The sequence below is a fragment of the Fomitopsis serialis genome (genome assembly GCF_022376445.1).
Source record: "Fomitopsis serialis strain Sig1Antser10 chromosome Unknown B0H18scaffold_51, whole genome shotgun sequence".
Lineage (NCBI taxonomy): Eukaryota > Fungi > Basidiomycota > Agaricomycetes > Polyporales > Fomitopsidaceae > Fomitopsis > Fomitopsis serialis.
This window is the reverse complement of record NW_025955011.1, coordinates 3,267-27,439: the sequence shown is the minus strand read 5'-3', so window position 1 is coordinate 27,439 and position 24,173 is coordinate 3,267. Positions and strand designations below refer to the sequence as shown.

General features: G+C 55.1%; 8 protein-coding genes across 8 annotated transcripts; 6 read left to right on the top strand and 2 right to left on the bottom strand.

Moving 5' to 3' along the window:
- Positions 1–1,694: 1,694 nt before the first annotated feature.
- On the top strand, positions 1,695–4,705 carry B0H18DRAFT_1120702 (uncharacterized protein; the record flags this gene model as incomplete). The annotated part of the gene is made up of 2 exons (XM_048034188.1): positions 1,695–4,175; positions 4,229–4,705. 2 exons carry the CDS (start codon positions 1,695–1,697, stop codon positions 4,703–4,705), a joined length of 2,958 nt encoding a protein of 985 aa, XP_047891551.1.
- A 423-nt stretch (positions 4,706–5,128) lies between these two features.
- On the bottom strand, positions 5,129–6,963 carry B0H18DRAFT_935112 (phosphoglycerate mutase-like protein; the record flags this gene model as incomplete). The annotated part of the gene is made up of 6 exons (XM_048041785.1): positions 6,792–6,963; positions 6,614–6,738; positions 6,289–6,561; positions 6,128–6,235; positions 5,651–6,071; positions 5,129–5,592 (listed from the first exon to the last, which is right to left on the bottom strand). Exons 1-6 carry the CDS (start codon positions 6,946–6,948, stop codon positions 5,129–5,131), a joined length of 1,548 nt encoding a protein of 515 aa, XP_047891550.1. The 5' UTR covers positions 6,949–6,963.
- Positions 6,964–7,042: 79 nt separating this feature from the next.
- On the top strand, positions 7,043–7,297 carry B0H18DRAFT_1016522 (uncharacterized protein; the record flags this gene model as incomplete). Its single annotated transcript, XM_048029279.1, has 1 exon — positions 7,043–7,297. A coding segment is annotated over one exon (185 nt), but the record flags the coding sequence as incomplete, so codon positions are not given.
- A 624-nt stretch (positions 7,298–7,921) lies between these two features.
- Positions 7,922–8,089, top strand: B0H18DRAFT_879070 (uncharacterized protein; the record flags this gene model as incomplete). The annotated part of the gene is made up of 1 exon (XM_048040671.1): positions 7,922–8,089. A coding segment is annotated over one exon (168 nt), but the record flags the coding sequence as incomplete, so codon positions are not given.
- A 372-nt stretch (positions 8,090–8,461) lies between these two features.
- On the top strand, positions 8,462–9,212 carry B0H18DRAFT_956083 (uncharacterized protein; the record flags this gene model as incomplete). Its single annotated transcript, XM_048042429.1, has 2 exons — positions 8,462–8,717; positions 8,767–9,212. The coding sequence occupies 2 exons, from the start codon at positions 8,462–8,464 to the stop codon at positions 9,210–9,212; spliced, it is 702 nt and encodes a 233-aa protein (XP_047891547.1).
- Positions 9,213–13,940: 4,728 nt separating this feature from the next.
- On the top strand, positions 13,941–14,924 carry B0H18DRAFT_956082 (uncharacterized protein; the record flags this gene model as incomplete). Its single annotated transcript, XM_048042428.1, has 2 exons — positions 13,941–14,163; positions 14,224–14,924. 2 exons carry the CDS (start codon positions 13,941–13,943, stop codon positions 14,922–14,924), a joined length of 924 nt encoding a protein of 307 aa, XP_047891546.1.
- A 908-nt stretch (positions 14,925–15,832) lies between these two features.
- B0H18DRAFT_1120698 (uncharacterized protein) lies at positions 15,833–18,062 on the bottom strand (the record flags this gene model as incomplete). Its single annotated transcript, XM_048034187.1, has 5 exons — positions 15,833–16,387; positions 16,439–16,607; positions 16,684–17,545; positions 17,613–17,921; positions 17,972–18,062. The coding sequence occupies 5 exons, from the start codon at positions 18,060–18,062 to the stop codon at positions 15,833–15,835; spliced, it is 1,986 nt and encodes a 661-aa protein (XP_047891545.1).
- Positions 18,063–19,978: 1,916 nt separating this feature from the next.
- B0H18DRAFT_1016496 (uncharacterized protein) lies at positions 19,979–21,291 on the top strand. Its single transcript, XM_048029278.1, has 5 exons — positions 19,979–20,165; positions 20,221–20,261; positions 20,323–20,414; positions 20,470–20,544; positions 20,602–21,291. Exons 1-5 carry the CDS (start codon positions 19,986–19,988, stop codon positions 21,135–21,137), a joined length of 924 nt encoding a protein of 307 aa, XP_047891544.1. The 5' UTR covers positions 19,979–19,985; the 3' UTR covers positions 21,138–21,291.
- The last annotated feature ends 2,882 nt before the right edge of the window (positions 21,292–24,173 follow it).

Sequence of the window (24,173 nt, the reverse complement as noted above, 5' to 3'; positions counted from 1 at the left end):
GAAATCCACATAGGGCAACACCGAGTGGCCGCGGCATCATCTCAGCCTCCTCGCATCATCCTTCTTCGACGATCTGTGGACACTCAACGCGAAAACATGAGGAGGCCTGCCGGCCACTGCATTACAGGCTGGGCTCCATGCGAGCCTCATGCGTTCGTGACTATGAACAATTTTGGAGTGCTCTATTGGCCAGAGCCCGCTAGCGCTGTCATCTGTCAATGTGTGTGGTGGTTCAAAACTGCGCATGGTCACCAACCCTCGGCAGGTATACTGTGCCGTTTCGACCATAGGTTCGCGGGATGTGACCTGTGACCAACGAACTAGCGAAATCCCTAGTTCACAGGGCCTGGTGACCTGTGACCACAGAACTTGGATAGTCCACCGCAGGCGGCGGCACAGCGGACAAATTGAAATCGCCTTGTAAGTTGTCCGAAGCCCTAACATTGTGACTTACGCGGTAAAAGTGTGTAGATATCTAGATAACCGAACAAAATGTATTTTACTGTCCGGAACATTGGAAGCCAGCCAATCAGAAGCCACGCCTGTCAATGTTCCCCTGCCTAACATATGCCATTTCCGATAACCTAGATAATCTACACGCTCTTGCGGCATAAGTCACCAATGTTAGGACTCCGAACAAGCCGGGTTTTCCGCTGTGCGGGTGACAGCCTTTGAAGCTTTGCCAGCGGCACTGCGTCGCAGGCCTGAAACTGCATTCGTATACCTGTGACCGCCTACAGGAATCCTCAGTTCGGACCCCTGTGACCTGTGACCGAACCTATGGTCGAAACGGTACAGGATAGAACACAAGGTTTCGCAGCACGCGGCTTGTGGGCCGCCCATCGACGGACATGACCGCAGGAACGAGGACAGGCAGCCGGACCGAAGCTCATGCTGGCGGTAATCTGCCTCGAGGCAGCCATGAACCGTGACCTTCCATACACGGCCATCCACCTCGTTGTGCGCAAGGCGATGTTCCTGTCATTGCAGACCCGCCGCCACGTTGGAAACGCGAGTACAATGATTCACCTCTGAAGACATACTCTTATCCGCCAGCCGAGTGCGTCTTTCCCTGCGATCCTCTCTTCCACCTCTATCACCCAGTCTGAGCCGACCCACGTTATGTCTAGTCAATCACCGCAGCGCAACAGAAAGCCGATGATGCTTCCGGGCACACAGGGTATGTCGCGTCTCTTCGAAAGCCTTCCTTGCGCCCCGTCACCTCCCACGTTAAAGGTCCAGCGTGATTGCGATGATTATTGTTGTCCCGGTGCTTGCGGTGGCTCGGCTGGTAATTGTCAACGTCGTCGCTCTTTCTGCTACGAAGATCCGTGATGGCCTCTCTTTACGTCTTATAGGCTAGCGGACGGGCCATTCATTGGGGCGGATATGTCCTTTCACGCTTCTTACACCGCCGTAAATTTGATCCCGCGAACGCTCATTTGAATCCGTGATCATATTTAGGTCCGATTCAGGGGATCGCGCCCCGGGAGTCGACTCCCTCTCCTTCCTTTCGCGAGAGGCAGCGTGCGACGAAGACACATTCGTTGCCGATTGTGCCATCCCTGAACCAGTTACAGGAGCGGCAATCCGTATATCCTCAAGGCCAACAACCGAGTCCGACGACTTCCACCGGCTCTCATCCGTCTCGCAGGTCGCCGCCACCTTCACGAATCTCACCTGTCGCTGCGAAGATGTCGGTGGCGGCGCACGCACGTGAACATACCCCAGAGGGTGCGCCTTCTCCGCCTCTGCAGTCGCATCCTCCGCTGGTGTTGCCTCCTCATCTCATCCCTCTCCCGCCGCCCGGTCCTGTTCATAGCCAGAGTCTCCCCTCCGTTCCGCAGGCGCAGAACCCCCACCATCCCCGGCCTATCAACCGCATCCCAGCACCGAACTTCCTCTCTCAGTTTGGCAATGACACATGGCAAATGACCCCGGAGTTCATGGCCGAGATTGAGCGGGCGGACCTGCAGCAAGCCGCTGCTGGCCAGGCAGGGTTCGCCTACGCCGGAGGAGCAGCCTCCGGTGGACTGACCCAGCTCATGCAGCCAGCAAAGGATCCCGCCGTCGAACGTGTGCGCGCTGGCGATCGGTCCAGCCCGAAAGACCAGGATGCTACCGCCGCGAAGCGCCAGTCGCGAGACAAGGACAGCATGAACGCGCGCGACAGTCCGAAGACACGAGATCGCTCGCAGACGGTGTCGTCGATCTCCTCGATGGAAGGCCACGCTACGGCCGCTCGCACGCCCGAGTACCGCGGATCGCCACAGTTCCAGACGCCGATGGCCTCACCTGGAGAACGCACCGCGGCCTATACGCAGTACGTCCCGGAGGGCTACCGTGACCAAGGGGGCAATACACAAGCACAGGGTCCCACGGCCCCCACTCGGAAGCCAGTGCCTTTCGTAGGCCCTGCCGAGGCTGCTCCGACGCGCTTAACACCGCCTGCCAGCTCCAAACTTGCATCGAGCCACACCCCGCCCTTACAGGCCATGGCCTCTCGTCCGTCGGAGCGTTCGCTGCCCTTGCAGGAGGAGCCAGAGGAGGAGGTCACGCACTTCGTCGATCGTGAGCCAGAGTATGAGGACCTCCATCGAGGCTCACCCATCCCATCGTCAGACGTGTACCCCGAAGGACGCTACGAGCCCCGTCGCGAGCACGCGCGGAACGGCAGTCGCGGTAGCGACGAGGAGGAGGATGACGTGACGTTGAATGACGAGGACGACGAGCACCAGATGCAGGGGAAGGACGGTGAGGACTCGGGTTCCGGGTCGGGGTTTACTCCTCGCTCGCCGTCAGTAGCGTTGCCAGATCGCTCTCGGGATGCTCCCTACCCCAGCCCCACATCGCAGTACAGCACGGCGACCGCTCAGTATCAGGCGAGCCCGAGCGCGGACTACCAGAAGACGATTCGCGCGAAGCACCGATCTGGCCCGACCGACCAGCTGGGCATGCGGAGCTTCGACCCTGCCATGTTCGAGAGCACGGTGAACACACTCAGAAGCAACGACAGAGACTCGCCTGCTGGCAGTCAGCGGCAATCCTCTCGTCCGCCTCAGCCACCTCCTCAGCAACAACAACAACAGCAGCAGTCCATGGCTCAGGCTCAACAGGCTCCGGCACGGCTGGATCCGTCAAGACTGCAAGCAGATGCTGCCCGCCACGCTGTGCTGGGGCAGTTGACGGAGCAGCAATTGGCCCAGGCCGGCATATACCATCCTCACTTCCCGCACCCCGAAGAACTGCAGAGCATGCTGGAGGATCCGACATCGTCTTACATCCGCAGCTTCTTGCGGACTCCCGGCGCTCGCCCGAACGCTCCCATTCCTCCAACGCCCCAATCGAACACCGCCGCGCCATCGCCGTCGCCTCTTCTCTCCGCCATGCAAAGCGACGCCGAGCCCCGGCAAATCGGCTCGCCGTACCCGTACCCCTTCACGCACATACGCCGCTCGACCATGCCCGCTATGCAGCAGGCCCCATCGTCGACGCCTGACATGAACAACGTTGACTACGTTCGCGAGCAGATGGCCCTACAGATGCAAATATACGCGCTGAACAATGGCTATCAGCAAGCGTCTGAGGCCTCGACGTTCTCTCCGCCGGGCACGCCATTCCCTGGCCCAGGCTACAACCCGCTAGCGTTCGTGCCTCTGATGGGTGTGCAAGGCCTTGGGCAGGCAGGTGCGCGGGCGTCCGTGATGAGCATGCGCTCGAGCCCCAGCCATGAACCGGTGAGCTTGCCGCCTCCGCCGGCGATGCGGGGCCGGGGCTTACGCAGGCGTGACCAAGCCCCGAACTTGCGCGCACCTCCGCCCGGTGCCCGACCTGTCCGGCGAGTGAAGCCCCCGCCTCGCGTGGAGAGCACGCAGCCGCGCGAAACGAGCCCGGAGTTATCGTCTGAAGGCTCAGGCGAGGAGACGGCCGGCGAGGAGAAGTTCGTAGATCATTACATCGCGGAGGCTAGCGCACAGTCGACCACGAGCGCTGTTCCTTGGACTAACGGGAACGGCACCGAGCACGCCGAGGCTGAGGAGGGTGAGTGGGTAGACGAGGAAGAGGAGGGTGAGGAAGAGGATCTGCTCGAGTTGGAGTACCACCCGACGTATGTGAGCAGTCCGCAGAGACGGCGGCGCAGATGGGAGACACGCTGGGACGCACTTATTCAGGCAGTACGTTGGATCCTTCGATTCACTCTGTCGTCAAGCTCACTCTGCTTTCACAGTTCCAGTCCCTCGACAGAGAGACAGATGCTACGCTCGTCATGCTCGCATCCCCATCTCACTCGACAAAACTGCACGCACTGACGTCGCGCTCGATCCGACGCGACCCTGCGTTATACAACTCGCCCAAGCTCTCAAATATTCGCTCCTCGTTCCATCACCTCTCCGCCCAACGGCGTAACGCGCGCTCGCAGCGAGTGTCGCTCGTCGAAAGGCTTCACCTCTCCGCCCGGTCCGCCGCATCCGCCGACGGCTCGCCCATCAGCGCCGAGTCGCGCGAGGCCGATTTGCGTGGGGCTCTGGAGGCTGCGTTAGGCAGCCTCAGCGAGATGGGCAAAATATACGAGGAGCGGGAAGTACGCTGGCGGGACGAGATGAAGCAGCTCACCGAGGACCGAGATCGCATCGAGCTGCTGCTGAAACAAACACTTGGACCTCTGATAATGAACGGTAACGTCAATGGGAACGGGCGGGTATGACTGCTAATGAGGCTGAAGGAAAAGGGACGAAAAAAGAAAAATCTTGCGAGACTTACACGACCGTTCACGCAGAATGTACGACAGCATCGCCAGGTTCGATGTAGACCACGACTTTGTACACGTAGACAGAACTATGAACTTATGGAATATATCACAAGCTTATAAGTAGCTTTACCAAAGGATGATGTCCATCTCAATGTGTAGATCTGTGTAGCTGGCGCGACGTCTACCGTGGACTCAGCTGTGATACTGATTTCAAGTGTGAGCAGGCTCGCGCTTCATCTCAGCTGCTCGCTTAGCCTATAGTCCGTTGCGTCCTCGAATCTGTGTCGCAGTCATGAGTACAACTTGAACTTCACAGCATAACTGCAGTGATGGCTGCTCCTATACTCGCAGATACCAGCCACCGGGCGGTCCACCTGTTTACCCACTCTCCTGAGCGGACACAGACGAAGATTTGTTCAGTGAGATGGGGGCGGTCTGTACAGCTGCACCGTTCGCGGGAAGCGTTCCTTCGTAAAAGCCGAGTGTACTGGTCGCGTTGGTCACGTTGCCCGACCCGCCGCACGCACCGACGAAATCACCGTACAGCGCCTCCCTCTGGCTCACGAACGACACGAAGCTGTCCAAGGAACACGAATCCTCCGGCCCATCGGTGCATCCTGGCAGCGGTATCTGCGCGGCATTAACGAGTACCCGGACGAAATCGGTGTTACTGCTGTTCCCGGTCGCGGTTGCATTGCATTGGAGGCGCTCGAGCCCGATGTTTGCGAGGAAGGGCAAGATGTTGGAGGTGCGCCATGCCCGGTCGTAGTTGATCGAGTCGGCCGGCATACTTGCGTTCGTCGTGTTGAACAACCCGAGATTGGTGACAATGAAGGGTGGCTCTGCCAATCAATCAAATTAGGGCTGCACGCATCGTTTTCGCAGATGTCAGATACGAACCTTCACGGTGTGTGAAGCTTATAAACAATTGCTGATCACCAGCGCTCGAGTTCGTGGCCGAAGTGTTCGCGCTCCCAGAGAGCAGGCGAGTCGACGCGGAGACCCAAGGCATGCCGAGCACGGGCGCGAGCTCGTTGCCATACCCAAGCGAACGGTGGTACATCAAGTCGTTCGCGTACTCGTAGCCGAGCCACTCGCTCTCGCTGAAGAGGTCCAAGTTGCAGAACCCGGAGAGGGTCATGTTTCGGATGACGGTGTCGTAGCCACAAAGCGATTGAGCGGCAAACACGTCGCTCGCAGTCCAGTTGAATGAGGAGCTGACGAGTCCATTGAGTCGCGCGGCGATCGTTGGTGCGTAGGTGTTGATGAAGGTCATCTTCTCGACTGATCCTCTGTTAGCGTCGAAAGCCTCGCAAGATTGCTGTCAGGTGCGTCAGGTCAGAGATTGTAGTGAACTAGGAGTAGCAAAAGACAAACATGCGGAGTCAATGTATTCGCAAACTGGCTCTCGCCCTGATCCACAATGACAAGGGTTGCTTTATCCATGGATGCATTGAAACCCTGGATAAATGCCTTGGACGTCTTCTGAATAACGGCGTCAGCCGTGTAAACATACTGCTGTTACATATGGCGCAAACCTGATCACGCGTTGCCGATGCGCTCCAAAACTTCCAGGAATCCTCGTTCTTGAACCCAAGGATACTGTTATACCTCTGAGCGAAGATTGCCCCAAGAGCGGCGGCATCCTGCTTGCCAGTCTTGGTCACCTTTTCGATCTCTTTATCAGGATCGTCAATCGGACTTGTCCAATTGGTGAGGAAAGACAACGATGAGTCGTCCGAGAACGCATGTCTGTCAGAGAAGTTCCCCAGCTTGTAAAGAAAGGGTGCGATGGTATGCTCGTATTCGTACTACGGAAGCTGCTCAGCAATTGTCAGCAGCATGAGATTGGCGGCAACGAACGTCATTCGCGTAGATGTCTGAATGCCGAACGAGATATGTTGCGTGCATTACAGAACACCCAACCGGCAGCGCTGCGGTTAGTCCCACCCCAGGTGAGTTGAAGTATGGCGAGTTTCCGGACAAGTCTGTAAGCCACCAGTCAGTCCAGATGCATCAGAACTCAATTGGCCGTGCCTACGCTGCAAGACGTCAAAAGTATCATTGCCAATCACTTCTCGAGGTTGATGTGCTGGGTGGGCATCCTTGACGAACTCGGCGCGTACCTCCAGCTCGCTCCGCGGGAGCCCGACTGCAAAGGGGAGCCCTGTGAACAGCGCGAGCAACACCTTCATCATGGTTGTAGTCAACGCGGCGTTCACGGGTCGTCAGCCTCGCTAAGGCCAGCTCGCGTCGTGCTTTTGCTATGCAAGCAGGCGGCTGGCCAGACCGTCATGCCAAGGTCGGCCAAGCTGTTACCCCACGCGGTCGGCGGGGCGAATGCTGCATGCTCAGTCCGAAGCATATTAGTTGGTCGTCAAAGCCGAACAGCGGCCAAACGAATGTGTTGCAGAACTTCCCTCTGGCGTCGGCATTTGCAGTGTAACTCTGGAGACATCGTTGCCAGTCCAGCCTGAGTGTCTCGCGCAGTGTGCTGCCGCAATGGTGATCAACCGGAGTCAAATATACGGTCTGGCAGTGCTGCCCACTAGTAGGGCATCATTAGTGGCAATGGCAGCTTCCTGCGATGCTACCAAGATGCTACATAACGATAGTCCGGGTGAGTATGAACGCGTTGCGGCTTGCGCCTACATACTAACTACGCCGTGCAGACTGGAGGAGGAGGAGGAGGGTGGGTCCATTTGTGACAGATTTACGCACAGAAATTTAGCGGTTCCCGCTGACGCCGCGGCGGACTGCAGATCATATCATCATGAGCGTCTCAGTGACCCTCTCCTGTAATCACATCCACTGTGGCTGTCCACAGGCCGTCGGCCCCTCATGATGCTTTTGTTGTTGCAACGGCCGACCTCCACTGGCATATGTCTTGGGGCCCCTTCGGGCCTTCAGTCTCTTCGCTCGACGACTCGGAGGAGGTTCACATTCTTGACTCATTTCCTCTGTCAAGGTCTTAAGCTTCCGAGTCCTTCCGCGCTGACAACTACCTATCGCGCTTGCGTTGGGTCGCTACTATTACTAGTAGACTCGCTACCAGGTTGGTCTCCTACGTATGCTTCTCTGGTAATTGGATCTGAATAGGATTGAACTTCTTCCGATCCACGCGTTGTAGCGTCTTACCTTGGCCCTATCCTCCCAAGGCTCTGTCGAATCATGCCTGTCAATTCAGAACCTGTAGTCCCTGCCGAACTCTGCGATACCGTCATCGACCATCTTCACGATGATCCTCGCACCCTCGCAGCGTGCGCGCTCGTCTGTCGAGCATGGGTCCCCTCTTCACGGATGCACCAATTTCACACCGTCATCCTCCACCGGTTCCCCGGCTGGCGAGGCCGACGACTCTCGCTCATTTCCGACCCGTCATCGACGGTCCTCCCATACATACGTCGCCTTGCACTTGGAGAAGGCAGACGGCGCGGATCTGAGCCATATTGGCTTGACGAAGCGTTGCTCGAGATTCGCGTCGATGATCTAGTAGCACTAGAGTATCTAGAGCTCATCGACCTCAATTGGGAAATGCTCTCGTTGGAGTCGGTCAGACGCCTCCATATGCTATGCCATCGACCTCAAAGTGTGGCTGTGCGGCTCTCTTTCATTCCCAGTCTCTGCTCCCTGCTCGACCTACTCCAAGCATGCGACTCAGCCCACAAGTTCGTCGCCGACGGAAACGACGATGTACATGAGCTCGCAGCCATGCCTGCTTCGTTGACCATGCCACAACACCTACACACCCTGGAAGTCAACGGCTTCATGGCCCATTTCACTCATGCCCTCTGCCGCCTTGCACCGAAGCATGACAACATCCGTACGGTCTACATTCCATCTATCTTCATCGGACAGGCTGCCGGGATCGCCCGCTTCATGCAATGGTGTGGCTCAGCCGTCGAGGAGATCAGTCTAGACTTCCCGGATCCACGCACCAGGCGGGATGATTCCGAGCTCCAGGAAGGTAGAGGCTGCGTCTCATAGACAAGCTCTCCCACTGACAATCTTACTAGCTCCATTCTGCGACGCCGGAGGATTGAAGGACAACACATCGCTCCGCGTCATCAACCTCATTGGTGCTCCCTCAGGCCTGCTGTCAATTCTCAGGCAGGTCAGCTCCGAGGTCGTTGAGCAGGTCAGCATCAACACCGCTCCTGGCGCCCTGAGCGACCTCGATTTCGACGGGCTCGCTGCCCTCTTCTCAAGAGGCGTCTTCGCATCGGCGAAGCTCCGCATACTTGGCTCGGACATACCCGTGCAGCCCCTGATAGAGATGCGGGACGAGGTGTACGATAAGCTGAGTGCTCTGCGGGAGCAGGGGCGACTCGTATTCGAGCGGGCTGGTGGGTATGCCATGGACCCCTCTACGCCTCCCGTTAATGAGGCGAAGTGGGGTCCTCCATTTGTCGTGAACGATATGCTATTGGACCATTATCACCCAGGCAGCTCGACGTCCTAGAACGTTGGTAAGCCTGGGGTAGAATTCCATGCATCCCAAAACTAAACACATTGTCAGTGTATTGATGATGAGGCCACGAATTTATAATTTATTGTAACATGCGCGACCAGGCCTATTGTACAGGCTTATGTCGTAAACCCCTGCGCGCGTTGACGGTCTGATGGCGCTGAACTGCCTTGAGCTCTTCAATAAAAGCTGTCGCTGAGAATGTGGAGCGCCTTATGTTATGGTCACGGTTTCAATCCGGTGAGTGAAGCACCAACCTTCTGTCCAAACTGCTGCTGCCTGCAGGCTTGTCGATCCATGAGAACGTCGGTCGTATATATATAGCGCCCTCGACTTGCAGTTGGCTAACAGGCTGTCAAGGGCCAGAATCCTGCTGGTTTCACGGCGACGCCACCGAACTTAGCCATTCTGGAGGGCGAGTCCTTCATGTCGAGCGTCGTGGCCACAAGTAAGTACAACATACCTATGCACAATTTGGATTACCGATATGTATCCAAGGAAAGCGAGTGAAACCGCCTGACGGAGGTGCGGGCCCAGTGTCAAGAAAATACCTCCGAGTTGACATTAGGTCTTCAAGGATCCGCGACGCTTGCGAACTGGGCAAAAGCTGTGCGTGGTTGAAAGGTTAGTGTCCCACTGGCACTTCCTTCTTTGACGGTGCTCCGACTCCGAGAGGGTTTCGGAAACGCCGCCGGTGGTCGGGATCTCGTCACGACAATTCGCGATAACAACCTCACCAGGGAGCCTTCGCGGCTGCTTCCAGTTGTGAGGCAGGCGAGTCCGAGGTCGTGGAACGCGTCGGCATCGACACCGCCTCCTGGGCCTTCGACGCTCTCGCGTCGGCAAGACTACGCGTACGACCCTCAGATATCGACGTGCTGTCGATAGGAAGGAAGAAGTTGAGTATTGATCTTCAGGAGCAGGAACGGCTCGGATTTGAGCGTACTGGCGGATATCCGATGAATTGGGACCCTCTTTTGACGAGGCGAAGTCGATTGGTACCCTGCTTACTCATCCACGCTGGAACATCGGTGAGATCATGCCATGATCTCAACGATGTCCCAATCTAGGCCAGCGCTGTGCAGAACAATCGCTTCGAGTAGGCTGGATCCTGCTCTAGGACTGGTTGCAGCGACTCACCGCATGCAGTGTGGATACGGTCGCATAGTGAAACCTGAGTATGCGGGATATCAGAGCCTCACGTCCTTGCGACAGACGACTCGGAGTGCAATCACGATGGTATGATGATGAGAGGAGATGTTCTAGTAGAAGGCGGCTGCTGCACTTTCAGGGAGACATGTCCTCTCGTGAACACTGCACATTCGCTGTGGTTGCAACCCTGTGACCTGTTGGACTTGCTTTCACCATACTCACTGCAGAGCTTTAAACGACGGTATCAGCCACTGAAACCACAATGAGTATGAGTAGGCGGAATACAACTAACGCGGCGAGTCCTCGATCCGCGAACTTGTCGACGTTGGGTCAAACACCAGAACATGAATGCCGTGTTGCTCGCCGGCGACGAGATCCCGGGCAACAATTCCGCGATCATTGATACTTATCGGAACCACCTTGATTGCTGGCGATGCCAGTGACCTGCCCAACTTGAGCGTCCATTGTTCGTCCTTGCGAGTCCTCCGATCCGACGCAGAGGCCAGGCCAGTGGCCGTCTAGTGCATTCTTGATACACCCGCGCCCCAAACGATGTGGCACAGTTGTTCCCTTGCTCAAGCGTCTTCTCGGGATACGGGCGTGCAATCAGTAGTGTAAGCGACCTGGGCAAGTACCGAGGAAATGGCAAATACGATAGGATTGCCAACGGCCGTATGCACGAATGGAGAATCGTGGCACCTAGAACAACACACTGCGAGACAATTGCCATTGGTAGTAGTATGACTTCGACGGTCTCCAAACGGTGCTGATTGCGTACCAGTGCAATTTGCATGATGAAGACCAAATGAAGACACTCAGGTTGCCACTACAAGTTGCGCCGTCCCTGTTCAACAATCGTTTGAGCCACAGACGGCTGGATGGTCTGACGTAGAGCTTTCCAGCAGTACATACAAGGATTACTTCAATGTGCTTGGTTTGTGAGGGGACCACGCCCGGGTCTCATGTCCGAATATCCGAGTCGAGACTACTTGCGTCCCAGAGGCCGGTATTGATGGAGGCGTTGTCACTGTCAGATGTTGACATGAAACTCTCACACAAATGTGCGGTAAGCTTCGCAAGTGGTTTCTGTCACCGTTGGCAATGTGAACGGCATCGCGGTATGCACTCGCAAACAGCCAAGAAAATGGGAGTTGCAATGAGCAAGACAACCTGAGAATGAGGAAGATGAACGCCAGGGCGAAAGGCAGAGTCGACAACAAGCGCATCAAATTGACCGCTGGCCGAGCGACCCGGTCTGGCCGTCTTTGGCAGTCCATCAAATGTTTATGGAAACCAAAAGTGAGCAGCCTCGTTATCTGTCACGGACGTGACAGATCGTGATTCCGATCTCCCATATCGTGATCTGGCACCTTCCTTATCGGGTATGCGGTCTTGCACGCATGAGGTGCAACGCAGGCGAGCCCTCTTTTCTTGCTCCTTCCGTACATATTCAATGCAAAATGACCACTTCAGTTGTCTGGATATGCTGTTCGGGGCTAGGAGGGTTGTCAGCTCTGCCAAAAACGCGTTTTCGGCGGGTTCGAGATTAGGCGCCCGTGCGGATGTTCATGCAGGCGCTTGCTCTCCAAGGCTCGCGCGCGGCATAAGATGTCTGTTGCGGTGCTCGCGCTGGTGTACGTGTAGGCTCGGGACTACATATGTTGTAGCTGAAGGTAAAGAGCCTTCGCCACGAAGCCTGCGTGACTTCCAGATCTCTGTTTTGGTATCCACTGAATAAATTTGCTCTAATGACTTCGAGCCTTCAAGACGTTCAACTAGTAACATCATAGTACACATGATGTAAGTACAAGGGAGTGCACGGGACAGTCTACGATTGGCGATGTATAAGCCGTGGACAGGGTAGGTGAGAACCGTGAGGTCCGTGCGGGAAGGTGACAATGAAATATTCTGAATATGTACAGTGAGGCTTCCTACAACAACTCGGACGGTAAGCTACATTAACTGCGAGGTGTTCGACATAAAGTCCCACCGCGGTAACTGCGAGGTGTTCGACATAAAGTCCACCGCGGTAACGGCGCGGTTTGACTCGAGATGAAGAAGTAGTGCGGGTGTAAAAGTGCGAGTGCCGAGAAAATCAAACTTGATCATGATTCTTGACTCGGAATGAGCACACCACTCTGCAAAGATGAAGTCGAGTGGAACCACGAGCCTGAGAATAGGAGCAGGACATGTTCACGGGTGCACCGTGCACTACTCGCTGGTAAGTACATACGATCGCACAAGCGCGCAGAGTCGCGGGAATCAATGGCTCGAATAGTGAGGCTCAGGCTGGCGATGCGAGTGAACAAAACTATTTGAACGGGCAAGGTCGGCTCGGGCGGTCGTAGTGGCTACGGTCGCGCGGAACGAGCAAGAACGGGCTCGGAATAGACCCAAGTACTGGTGTTGGAAACACGAAAAGCTACGGTACAGGCTAGCGCAATGGCCGCAATCTACGTGCTGACATAAGCATGGGGTGGGCGCGCCCTTTAAGTTACAAAAACTCGAAGTATGGATATGGTTCATCTGGAGAGAAGGGCTGTTTCAGGTAATGCACTCAGGCTGTCACAGGTGGGTTGCGAGCATGATTAACTCGAGAGCTTCCGAGAGCAAGGAACATGAAACTCTGTATATGGAACTACTAGTAGTAACCACTGACATAATTCAGAACCGGTATTGCACATCGGAGTGGGTTGCCTGTGAACATAGCAAGCTAATAGCATACCTAAATGTACCTGAGTTATCTGTGACTGTTCCGGCTTTGTAATGCACTCAGGCTCAGGCTCGCCCTCCGGCGTAATCCACTCCTAGTCAGTAATCATACCAGGCTGTCGGCTAGCAGAATGATAGCTCCTGTTCACTGCCACTACTTCGGATGGCCGCCATACTAAACGCTGCACTGATTCCACTACTAATATATAAGTACCTAGCAGTGACTACTGACTCGTAATAGCAGTGTTATCAGTCAAGCTTCAGTCTTCAAAAGTCAAGGGTTGGCATACCTATCTGCATTCTAGTCTGTTCCTCCGGCTAAATGCTGCATAACATCGCAGTCCTGGGGCAGGCTCTGACGTGCGCCTGCATGTCGCGCGAGCCTTGGAGAGCAAGCGCCTGCATGAACATCCGCACGGGCGCCTAATCTCGAACCCGCCGAAAACGCGTTTTTGGCAGAGCTGACAACCCTCCTAGCCCCGAACAGCATATCCAGACAACTGAAGTGGTCATTTTGCATTGAATATGTACGGAAGGAGCAAGAAAAGAGGGCTCGCCTGCGTTGCACCTCATGCGTGCAAGACCGCATACCCGATAGGGAAGGTGCCAGATCACGATATGGGAGATCGGAATCACGATCTGTCACGTCCGTGACAGATAACGAGGCTGCTCACTTTTGGTTTCCATAAATGTTCGATGCGCCCTAGCGATCATATCAAGGCTGTGCGTTCTGCCGTCAGGCCGTGCGGTGTCAAGTAGAGGGGCGGGACGTGTTTCGCAGCGAGGCATTCCTCTTCGTCTCTTCCTCTTCATTCGCCTTTGCCTCTTTTTCTTACAGATTTTCTACATTTTATCGTAATGGCCCAACAGTTCGACAGTCGTCTTGACATGCGGGTACCGGGTGCCCATGCTCGTCGCGGAGCAAAATTCGCGCGCTCACTGAGCGCATCACCCACGTCGGGGACGGTGGGCGTCGAGACGTCGGTTCCCAGCATCACCGCTCGCTCGCACGGGGACGAGCTCACAAAGGGGGAGAAGGCGGGTGTGGTCGTGTGTGTAATTCTATTCTTTGCCATCCTCGGTGAGTACTTTCGACGTGCTTCTTGATAGACAACCTGAGATGGATCGTCCTTCGTGATAGGCCTCGTTGCATGGAGGGTAGGCAAGTGGCGCCGCCGGAAGGCCCTCATGAAGGCAGCGTCCGCCCATGTCAACGTCTCGTTTGCTGACCAGAAGCACGGCGAGAAGACGGCCTTCTACATCGACTTCGACAAGGTCGGCCAGCAGATGGAGAAGCCGCCGATGAAGGTGACCATGCCCACCACGCCCGCTGCGAGCATGAAGCGGACGTCGACAAAGGGACCGTGGACGCACATCATCCCCGGTGCGCTGCCCTCAGGAAAGAACAACTACCTTTTCGCCCAGATCTCGGCACGCCCACGTGATGAACCATTCAGCGATTCTCCTCCGCCCTCGTACGTCGCAGCAAGTAGTGCGAAACGTGTGGGTCCGCCTACACTCGCCATTCCTCCCAGGCCAGACTCTGCCAACGCCGTGGTTCCGAGCCCCCGCTCATCCTCGTTCGGACCAGACTCCCCTCTGTACAAAACGCCCGGCAAGGACTTGAAACACAAGTCTTTCCTCGGCAGCAAGCCCCTGCCGCGCGTCATGTTTGTGCAGAGCACCTTCAAGCCTTCCCTCGCGGATGAGCTTCCCATCAAGGTCGGCGAGAAGCTCAAGATGCTGGAGGAGTACGAGGACGAGTGGTGCCTTGTCCAGCGCATTGGGGGCGACATGCAGAAGGGTGTCGTCCCGCGCTTCTGCCTCCGCGAGCAGTCATGAGCATACCTCCCCGTCACACCCGGACCTGCATGTTTGTAACGACCGATCACGAAGCCCCGCGACGCCATACGACGCATCGACGCCCCACCGCATTGTGCATTGCGACAGTTCTACCTTAACTGGCCATTCTTTTGTACTCCCTGCCTTGACTTTATATTTATCGTACTAGTCTTTCGTGAGTTCTCCGTTTGTATCTGAGTCTTCCTGACGCTGATCGCAACCTGCTTGCCAGGTCGCACTTGCCGTGACATTACGACTATTTATAGTGCTTTGTTCTTCGTTAGTGCGGTGACTGTCCTCTCGCTTGCGTACCTGCCAGTCAGAGTCCATCCGCTCCTTTTGTAACTTATTGTCACGGACAGTGCTACGATGAACAACCCTGGACAATATACTCTATATGGCTGCGGGTCGAAGTGCTCGCCCGCCAGACAATATCGCCGTTCAGTGTTACGAGTCTCATGTCCGTCGAATGCATCTCAATGGCTGTGGTCTTCAACATTCTTCATTCCTATCCAATGCGTTCATGAAACGGAATCCTATGCTTTACATGCATGCACTATATGGCGGTGGGTATGTAAGGTAAGGTACACGAAGTCGCAGATAGCTACAACATAAAGCTACAATGCGACGAGGGGTTGGGGGGGAATGCGGTCCGTTTGGCTAAGCTTATGTATGACATGACAATGGTATCGCGACAAGACGTTATCCACTCCTGGATATTGATGGATATAGCTACAGAAAAGAGTGTGGGCGAGACAGATCATGTTGACAGAGTACGAGAAATTTATGCTACTTCGAGTGCTACGATGCTTTATGTCAGCCTTTCCCCAATGCTCTAGACCGAACCAAGACTCACCATGCTACAGTGCAAAATACAAGCCAGTGCTGGGTGTGCCCGATGACATGATTCACAGCTTGGGAGACAGCGTTCCGCGGCCCCTTCCGCCCTCGGCAGTCTGAAAGTCGCCCTTCTCTGAGTCGACCTCTCTCAGAGCCACACTGGCCAGCCCCATCCTCGGTGAGCTCAGCGCGTGGTCTGAAAGCCCTGTGAGCCCGAGGCCAAGGCCCACAGAGGATGGAGACAGGGCCTTCTCCCGCTCCCTCGGCTCCTCCATCGCATCCCGCCTCTCCCTTTCCGGAGCCCTCCCGCGCTCGCCCAGGAGGGGGTCCTCGAGTCTCCGCCGGTGCCCACGAGCATCATGATAGGAACGGAACGTGCGGATAATCATTGCGAAACAAAGAAGTCCGAGGGCGAACACCGCTGTGATAGCCGTGCGTACGCCGATGGCCTGTGTGCGGGTCAAGGGAGCGGGGGGAGTCTGGTCTGACGCCGCGCCGGTTCGCCAGACGAAGGAGAGGATGGACACGCAGAAAGCAATCATGGACCATGCTAGCCAGATAGCAGGCGTCGCGAGCAAGACCCAGATGTTCCACAGGATGGAGGTCTTGGATCTCTGCGCTTCCTGTAAGATAAATTCGTATCGCAGCCTGCTGAATGCAGTACGCAAACGTACCTCAGCCCAGCGGGATGCTCTGTCCATGGTACGCATCGTTCCAAACTGTACGATGAAGACACATCCATAGATGAGACTCATGAGCGCGAAGATCAGGCCAAACAGCGCGGCTGAGCGTGTCAGTGGGTCGTCGTCCGCGTCGTTCACTTGAAACATCGTCAAGATCGCCCTGTATCAACAAGATTGCACAAATGTGAGTGGGTTATAGTCACTATTTGCACACGGAAGAAAAGGGAAGAGCGGACCTCTTGCGAGGGGGTGCGGAGATGATCAATACGCACGTGCACAGAAGCGCAGACACCAAATTGAGGGTCTTCCACTCGCGGAGGAGAGAGTCCACGAACTGCTCCCATGAGTGTTTGAAGCGCACCAGCGCTGGTGAGACCGTTTCTGGGTTCCAGTCTTCGGGGAAGGGCAGGAGCACCGTGTGCGTATGAGGCACGGAGCGGCCCCGCGACGCAGATTGATACAAAGTAGGAATGTGAAACGCGTTCGAGATCGACGCGTCGATCATGCGCCGAACGTCGGGTTTGCTGACCTCCGCATCTTCGAACACTCGAGCGACGCGCGACCAGTACAACGCAGGCAGCCCTAGTAGCAAGATGAGGTATGCCTGACGAGGAAGGCTGTCGCAAAGGAAGATTTGTGTATCGCTGGCGAGCGTGAACCAGCCGCTGTCCGACTCAGCCGACTTGTCTCCAGCCTTTGCACTCGCTGGTAAGGGAAGACACCCGAAGGTTCGAGCGTTAGAATTGCTGTCTTCGTCTTCGTTATCCTTCCGTGCACTGGCGCATCTGCTACCTCTGTTGAAGGCGCTCAGACGGAATGGATCCACAGGAATGAAGGGTTCCTCGCGAGTGTGGTGCCGATGCAGTGCCCATCCGAGACGACGAAGAGGCGATGCAGCTCTGGATTGGGACGGGGATCGAGAGGTCGGTGTTTGTGTTTCCTTGCCGGGCCTCGGAGAAAGGTTGCGCAGATTGTGTATACGGAGGTCAGAGGGCTGCTGCGGTGTCTGCTTGGTACCGACAGAGCCCTCTCCTGACAAGGGAGATGGGGAGCGGGTTGCCGACTGGCTGCGACGATGAGGGCGTCTCGCCGCAATAGCTGTGTACGATACAGTTATTCAAGCAACTCAGTGCATAGACTCGCTTTCGGGCGGCGACCTCCTTACCTTGCCTAATACCTTGGAGAGTAGCTGGCAGAGACGTGTGGTCGCTCTCCAAAGACTGCCTCTGCCGCGTCGTCCCAACGCCAATCGAACCGTCCGACTCGCTGGCACGCGTGTAGGGTGGGACCTGATGCCGACCTTGAGTACCGGCTGAGCCCGGCGAGTCAATAGAGGACAGTGAGCTAGACATGTCCATGCTGCGACGGACAATGCGGCTGGGCGAGCGCAGTCGTCCAAGACCGGGTGATGACTGAGTCGGTAGCGCCGACAGCTTGTCCGAGCTTGTCTGGTTTGACGAAGACGACTCAGACTCTGGTGACCGCTCAGCCCTTGCTCGTCTACAAAGTTTAAGAAAACACTACCTTGCATCTGTGCGCCCTGCGAGGTACTGGATGATGGAAACGGTACTGAGCTCTGGCCAAGCTGGTGCGTCTGGGGTTCGCTTGCAGACATGTAGTGCCAGGAACACGTCGGTCTAAGGAATGTGAATATTCGGGAGGAGGACTAGAGAGCGTAGAGAATGAGCGTGGGTGTTTCAGGCCAGCGTCGCTTTTATATGACTGCGCGCGAGTAACGCAAGTGGGCGACTCGGACAGACCCCACCGAGCAGGTTCAACAGAGGTTACTAAATTGGGAAGACGGGGTTCGGCACGTGACATCTGTCCAACTCCGGCCATTCACGCCACAACGGCGCAATGGCACTGAGAATGTAGTTCGCTTCATGGGCATCTGCATTGCAATGAACGAAGTCCATCGCATGTAATATATGACATCCTATCATGCGGTGGTCATGCCACACTATGATGGCAGTTCTTTCAGTCGCAAAAACTATCCCGTGAAAGTATAGCTGTACCGACGCCCGGCGTCGGCCACCGGGACCGGCTGCACCGCACACACAACCACAGGCTGACCGTAGGTCACATAAGCCACAGTGACAGCTAGACGTGTGAAGGAATGCAGTGACAATCTGCATACAGAGGCTATGATGGATTGATGACGGAGGCACTGTTTTTGAGACTCACTTCATTCCATGCACCGAATACTTTCCGAATTCGGACTTGCTGCCCACTAGCGGCCATTATTCCACCTAATCTTCTGCATCAAGCTTGAGCTTCCATCTTTTAGTTCAGGTGTTCTGCCGGTTCCTCGACCAATTATAACGGACAATGTCAAAAAGTCTCCAGCCTAAGCACAAAGATGAACTCACGATGTCCACCGATGTTAGGCTATTTGGGATCAATGGTTCCATACCAAGCTGTCGAATTGAACGGGGACACAGAAGGATAGCCCGAGCAGTGGCATCTCAAACATAGAGCAGGAGCCCAACCGTGGATGCACTGCCATACATGACGCGTTTGAGGTTGGCTCATCGGTGATGTGTCGATGCACCAAGCAGCCGCCGTCGCGACATTGATGCCGGGGAAACGTCGCTCCGTGAAGATTACAGGGCTGACAGTGCAGGCAATTAACCGAGACAAAGACGATGCCTGTCTCGCGTCCGTCAATTAAATCGGGTTAATAAACATAGACCGCGGAATTAGAGCGGCCCTAAGGGCACCATCGTAATTGCGACGATCTTGGACTAGATGTCGAAGCTCCGGCGGTCGATTGAAGCTTCGCGGATCTTAGACGGGACCCATGCCTTCCGGACGTGCTTTGCAAATCGGCAGAAATAAAGACGTCGATGCAACGGGATCGGCGTGCACCGATCTCGTCGTAGATCGTGTCCGGAGCGATCGAGGTACCACCAAGATTCGGATCTGAGCAAGGATGCGGCGTAGACTTCAGGTGAGTCCTTCCTGGGCATAAAACAAAATGGATCTCACTGTTCGTTTTGTAAGTAAATGGTGCTTGGAATGTCATATCATGACTCGGAGCTGGCAGGGGCGGCAGGCAGGTTACTAATGGTACCTGTTCAACGTTTGAGTAGTACTATATGTCATGTCCCTAGACAGAAAGCACCTACCATGATTGGCAGTACATCGCACGTAGTATGCCTATAGTCCGCACTCACCCGCGCAGAGCTCGGCAGCTTGAGTTGGTCCCGGGTCAGCATTTACGCCCTAGTAGTACATGGGAAAGCTAGTATCCCAGGTTACCGGACCAAATGACGATAAGTACTCATGTGCGACATGGAGGATACCCATGTTGCCTTCGTATATGTCTGGAAATCAAGATGGGATGAGAGCATTGTCAATGTTCGTGCCAAGTTCGTGCAATACTGCGAGTGCAAATCAGATTCTTACCGTCTTCCCGCCTCCTGTTGGCCACGTGATGCTGCGCGACGCGTCGGTGGCTAACCGGACAATGACGGACCGCCGCAGCGGATCGTCCGCGACCCGCGACCGCTGCGGCTGCTTGCAATTGCCTACCACCATGTCCGAGTCTCAATCCAAGACAGCGATCAACATCATATCCGGGAAGCCTCCGTTGGACGAGAGTTATTACAACCCGGATGACGAGGAGCTCACCTTCTACAAGTCGCAAACCGGGATCGCTGATGACCAGGCCCTGAAGGACCATATCACCAGGATCCAGACGGACGCGTATGAGACGGTATGCATGTATTGGTGTCACCGAATAATGCTAGTCATACTGTGAATTGGGGCAGGTATATCCGTACCCGTGCATTCGTCGATTTGCCTTCATGAGGTATGCGCGCCGAAAAACTAATATCAGTGCGTGTCGCCCAATTCACGTACGCGCTCTGCAGGCTCAAAATATCGCGTCTGCCGGCCTACCCGAAGCTGTTGCGTCTCGGGAAGGAGCGCGAAGGAGCTATATTCTTGGACATCGGATGCTGCTGTACGTTTGCATTGCCTATCTCCAGCATGTCTATATGTGCATCACGGCGTCTTAGTCGGAAACGATGTTAGGAAAGCTATTGCCGATGGCTATCCAAGGGAGAACTGCATTGCGTCAGACTTGGAATCAGGCGAGTACAGGATTCTGCTTCTGCTCATACAAAAATATCTTCATCTCCGCTCGCAAGATTTCTGGAAGCTCGGACATCGTCTCTTCAACACTGACCCAGAGACATTCCCGGTCCCTTTCATCCCCGGCGACGCCTTTGACCCTAACTTTATACAGTCTGAACCGCCCTTCTATTCGCTTCTCGAGTCACCGGCACCGCAGCTGTCTCGGCTCACAACTCTGACACCGCTACTCGGGCGTGTCTCCGCCATCCACGCGTCTTCGCTCTTCCATCTCTTCGACGAAGCAAAGCAGCTTCAGCTGGCGCGCGCTCTCGCAGGGCTTCTCTCACCACAACCCGGTTCACTCGTCTTCGGCATGCATGGCGGGCGCCAGGAGAAGGGCTTCGAAACTGAACAGGGTGTCCCGGGCCAGACCGGAACGTACATGTTCTGCCACTGTCCGGATAGCTGGACGGAGCTCTGGGACGGTGTGGTTTTCGAGAAGGGCACTGTGCGGGTAGAGGCGGAGCTGAAGCAGATAGAGAGAAGAGACATTAAGGCGGAACCGGGCACGAAATTTTACGCGCTCCTGTGGTCCGTGACGAGGGTGTAGAATATGGGATGAGCGGCGTGTAAGATTGGCCGGCTTGCGTACAAGCGGATGTGCCGCCAGACGAACCACTATGAATAGCCTGCACAGGTGTATATTTAGAGTTTGGCTGTACCTCGGCAAGGAAAGAAGCTCGCTCATGGAGCAGTTATGGTGTACTATCAATGCTCGACTTGTATTGATTAACGTGCCTCGTCCCCTGCCCCCAGTTCTATTCAAAGCATCACACTGACATTATGTATCAGGGACCGGTGAGTACTTTCTTAGGCTTGTGATGCCAGCCAGTTGACGGTCAAGTTTTATATCCGAGCCGAACGTTAATGCCAGCTAAGTAGTAGTAGTAGTATAGCTTATCCACAGCAGAGAAGGAAGAAGTGTGATCCAATGATGTTGTACTTAGATGATACGAGAATATACCTGAGCGCGCGCCCCACAGATATAGAAGAAATGGGCGACTCCGACTTGCAATGCCCGTTGACATACGCAGTGTTGCTGGCCCGGAATATAAGTGTGCTCTCAGCGATAGAAATTTCATACTCGAGGTGAACGCTTTCGCCGATGACTCGCTAAGACTCGGAGGCCCATCTGATTACTGCGACGCTCGGACGCAAGCTTCACGGGTCAAAATAGGTCGTTAGGTCGCTATCGGGACGCTCCGCCGCTGTTAGCGTACAAACGACTTCTGGCATGTCTGTTCCGACACTGTCAATGACACGCTAAGTCGCCGCCCCTCTCGGGCCCATGGCAAGTCGCTTACTAAGGAGAGGCGCAAGCTAAGTATGCGACGTTATCATGATTGAAATTAGCGAGCTGTTCATTAATACCGGGGCTTGGAAGACGGTATCCTGCGATCGAAGATGCTACATTGCTGTATAGCCGTAGACTTGCGGTGAACTACAGTCGCGATACTAACACCGCTGAGCCTAAATGGTTAGCCGTTCTGTGGCCGCGTCGTACATGTTCCCGTGACCGTCTCCAGATCTGATCGGGTCAATACACGCAACGCTCAAAAATCAATTTCAAATGCGTACAGATTCCTCAGTGCGTGTGACTTCTGTCAGACCTGGCTATTTACCAAACAGACATACTGGCCTACATCTCTACTATCCCCGTCGTGGCTCGAGCTTCACTGACAGTGCTAATGCAACGTGAAAGCAGATCGGTGACTCAGAGCTCAGGTTGCGCACTGGGAGCCTGAGACCCATCGGCATGCTTCGAAGGTCCTGACATCTGGACGTTGCGCGTCGCGCGAGCGCGCTGAGGCGGTAGCTGTGTACATTCACGATTCCTGGGCGGTACGTACCCGCGAGCACATGGTAGGTGCTGACCCTGATAAGCAGACCTCTCTCACGTCTATGCTTCTGGCCTTCGGACCTTCGATGCGCAGTCCTCCTCAGGACCTCCTGAAATCATTGTCTCCGATTTGAAAAATGAAGAGTGGCATAGCAGGTATGTCCGATGCTACTCCACCATTTCTCGACGTATTGCATCTAAGTCAAGTTTCAACAGGCTCAAGCATCGATTTCGCATTCGAGTCAACTTATCTGAGTCCGGGCACCGCTTTCGCTTGTAATTGGAATTTGTATCCTGCTCTTTCTTGTAGAAGGTTCCTGAAAGTTCCGAGACGACCGATGTTCCGTGTCACAACTCCCACAAGTGCTCTTACGGACGTGCCTTTCCTCGATCATCCGAGTCTGATCATCTGCTCTAGCACGCTGGCATCTCTACCCATTGATATGAGAGTGGTATGGTCCATGCTCTGCGCTTATGAAAAAACCTCATGCACTGTCATTTGAAAGGTGTCGCCATCACTCCATACTTGCACGATGTAACGGGCCGGAGATGGCGTTCTGAGCGGGCGCCATCTAGTTCACAGTGTACCGCATTGCACAGCAGAAGGCGAGTCAAGATACCTGCGACCATGACTTTCAGGTCCAAGTCCGCCACGTTGCTGCTAATTGTACGTAGTAGGGGCCGTCGCGTGGTAGGAATGCCGTTGACTGTAGGCTGAACGTGTTCACAACTCCACAACACAGATTCAGATCCACCAATTGCGATAGGGAACACGGTGGCGAGACGGCGACAACCTACAGGTAACAGCGTGGCTGTTGATACACTAGTGACCGCCCCGTACATTTGACAACGACTTCCGACCGCAACGGAACGAACAACAGAAGTTATTGGTTGTAACCGCATTGAATTGAGCGCCCGCATACCGTGCAGAGTTCATATATCATACGTAATCGCTTCTGGTTGCTGAGTGGGGTGTAACGTTGGTGCATAGCTTTTCGTATCGCATGGCGACTAGCTGACGCGCGCCACTTAGTTCTCACTCGGAGCCCTTCATGTGGATGTCCAAGATGTTGGGCAGAGAGGAATTGGAATCAGGGATTAACATGAGTTCTTTGTGCGACGTTGTTCGACTTCATTCTCAAAATAACACCCGCAGGAGTTCAAATTAGGAAGATTTCATTCTGGGGTCAACTTCCGCGGGCATCGGTACCATTTGCCGACCTATGGCTCGCCGCCGTGTCTGTGGTTACCCCATCGGACGTTCTACCGCTACTGTTTCCCCGTGCCATCCGATTGGATTTGACAGGATCATGCCGAAGCAAGATATGTCTATGAAGCAGAGGCCACGAAGCTACTAGTGGTGTCAGAGCGCGTAAAGGTCTGCTTGCTGTTATTCGCCAACGTATTCAAAAAGCGCTGAAAGGCCGTCTTTAGGACGAGAAGTTGGCTACCGAGGCTAGTTGAAATGATTACCCTTGCACGCAGCAGCTCGTGGTCATGTTTGCTGCTCGGCACCTCAATTCAGCCCCCCCATACACCGTTGTGACGGATACATGAGTTCCGTCCCTCGCATGAAGCGTTAGCGCAAGCTGCGCAACGACACAATGTCGTGCTGAATTTGTCACGGTGTTTCAAACTGCAGGAAGGTGAGCAGTGGTGTTCTGTGTGCGCTTATCTTGCACCTTGCCGGTATATAAGCTGACCCCTACATTGTGTCTTGCTAGGCCTCGTACATCCTGTCCCATG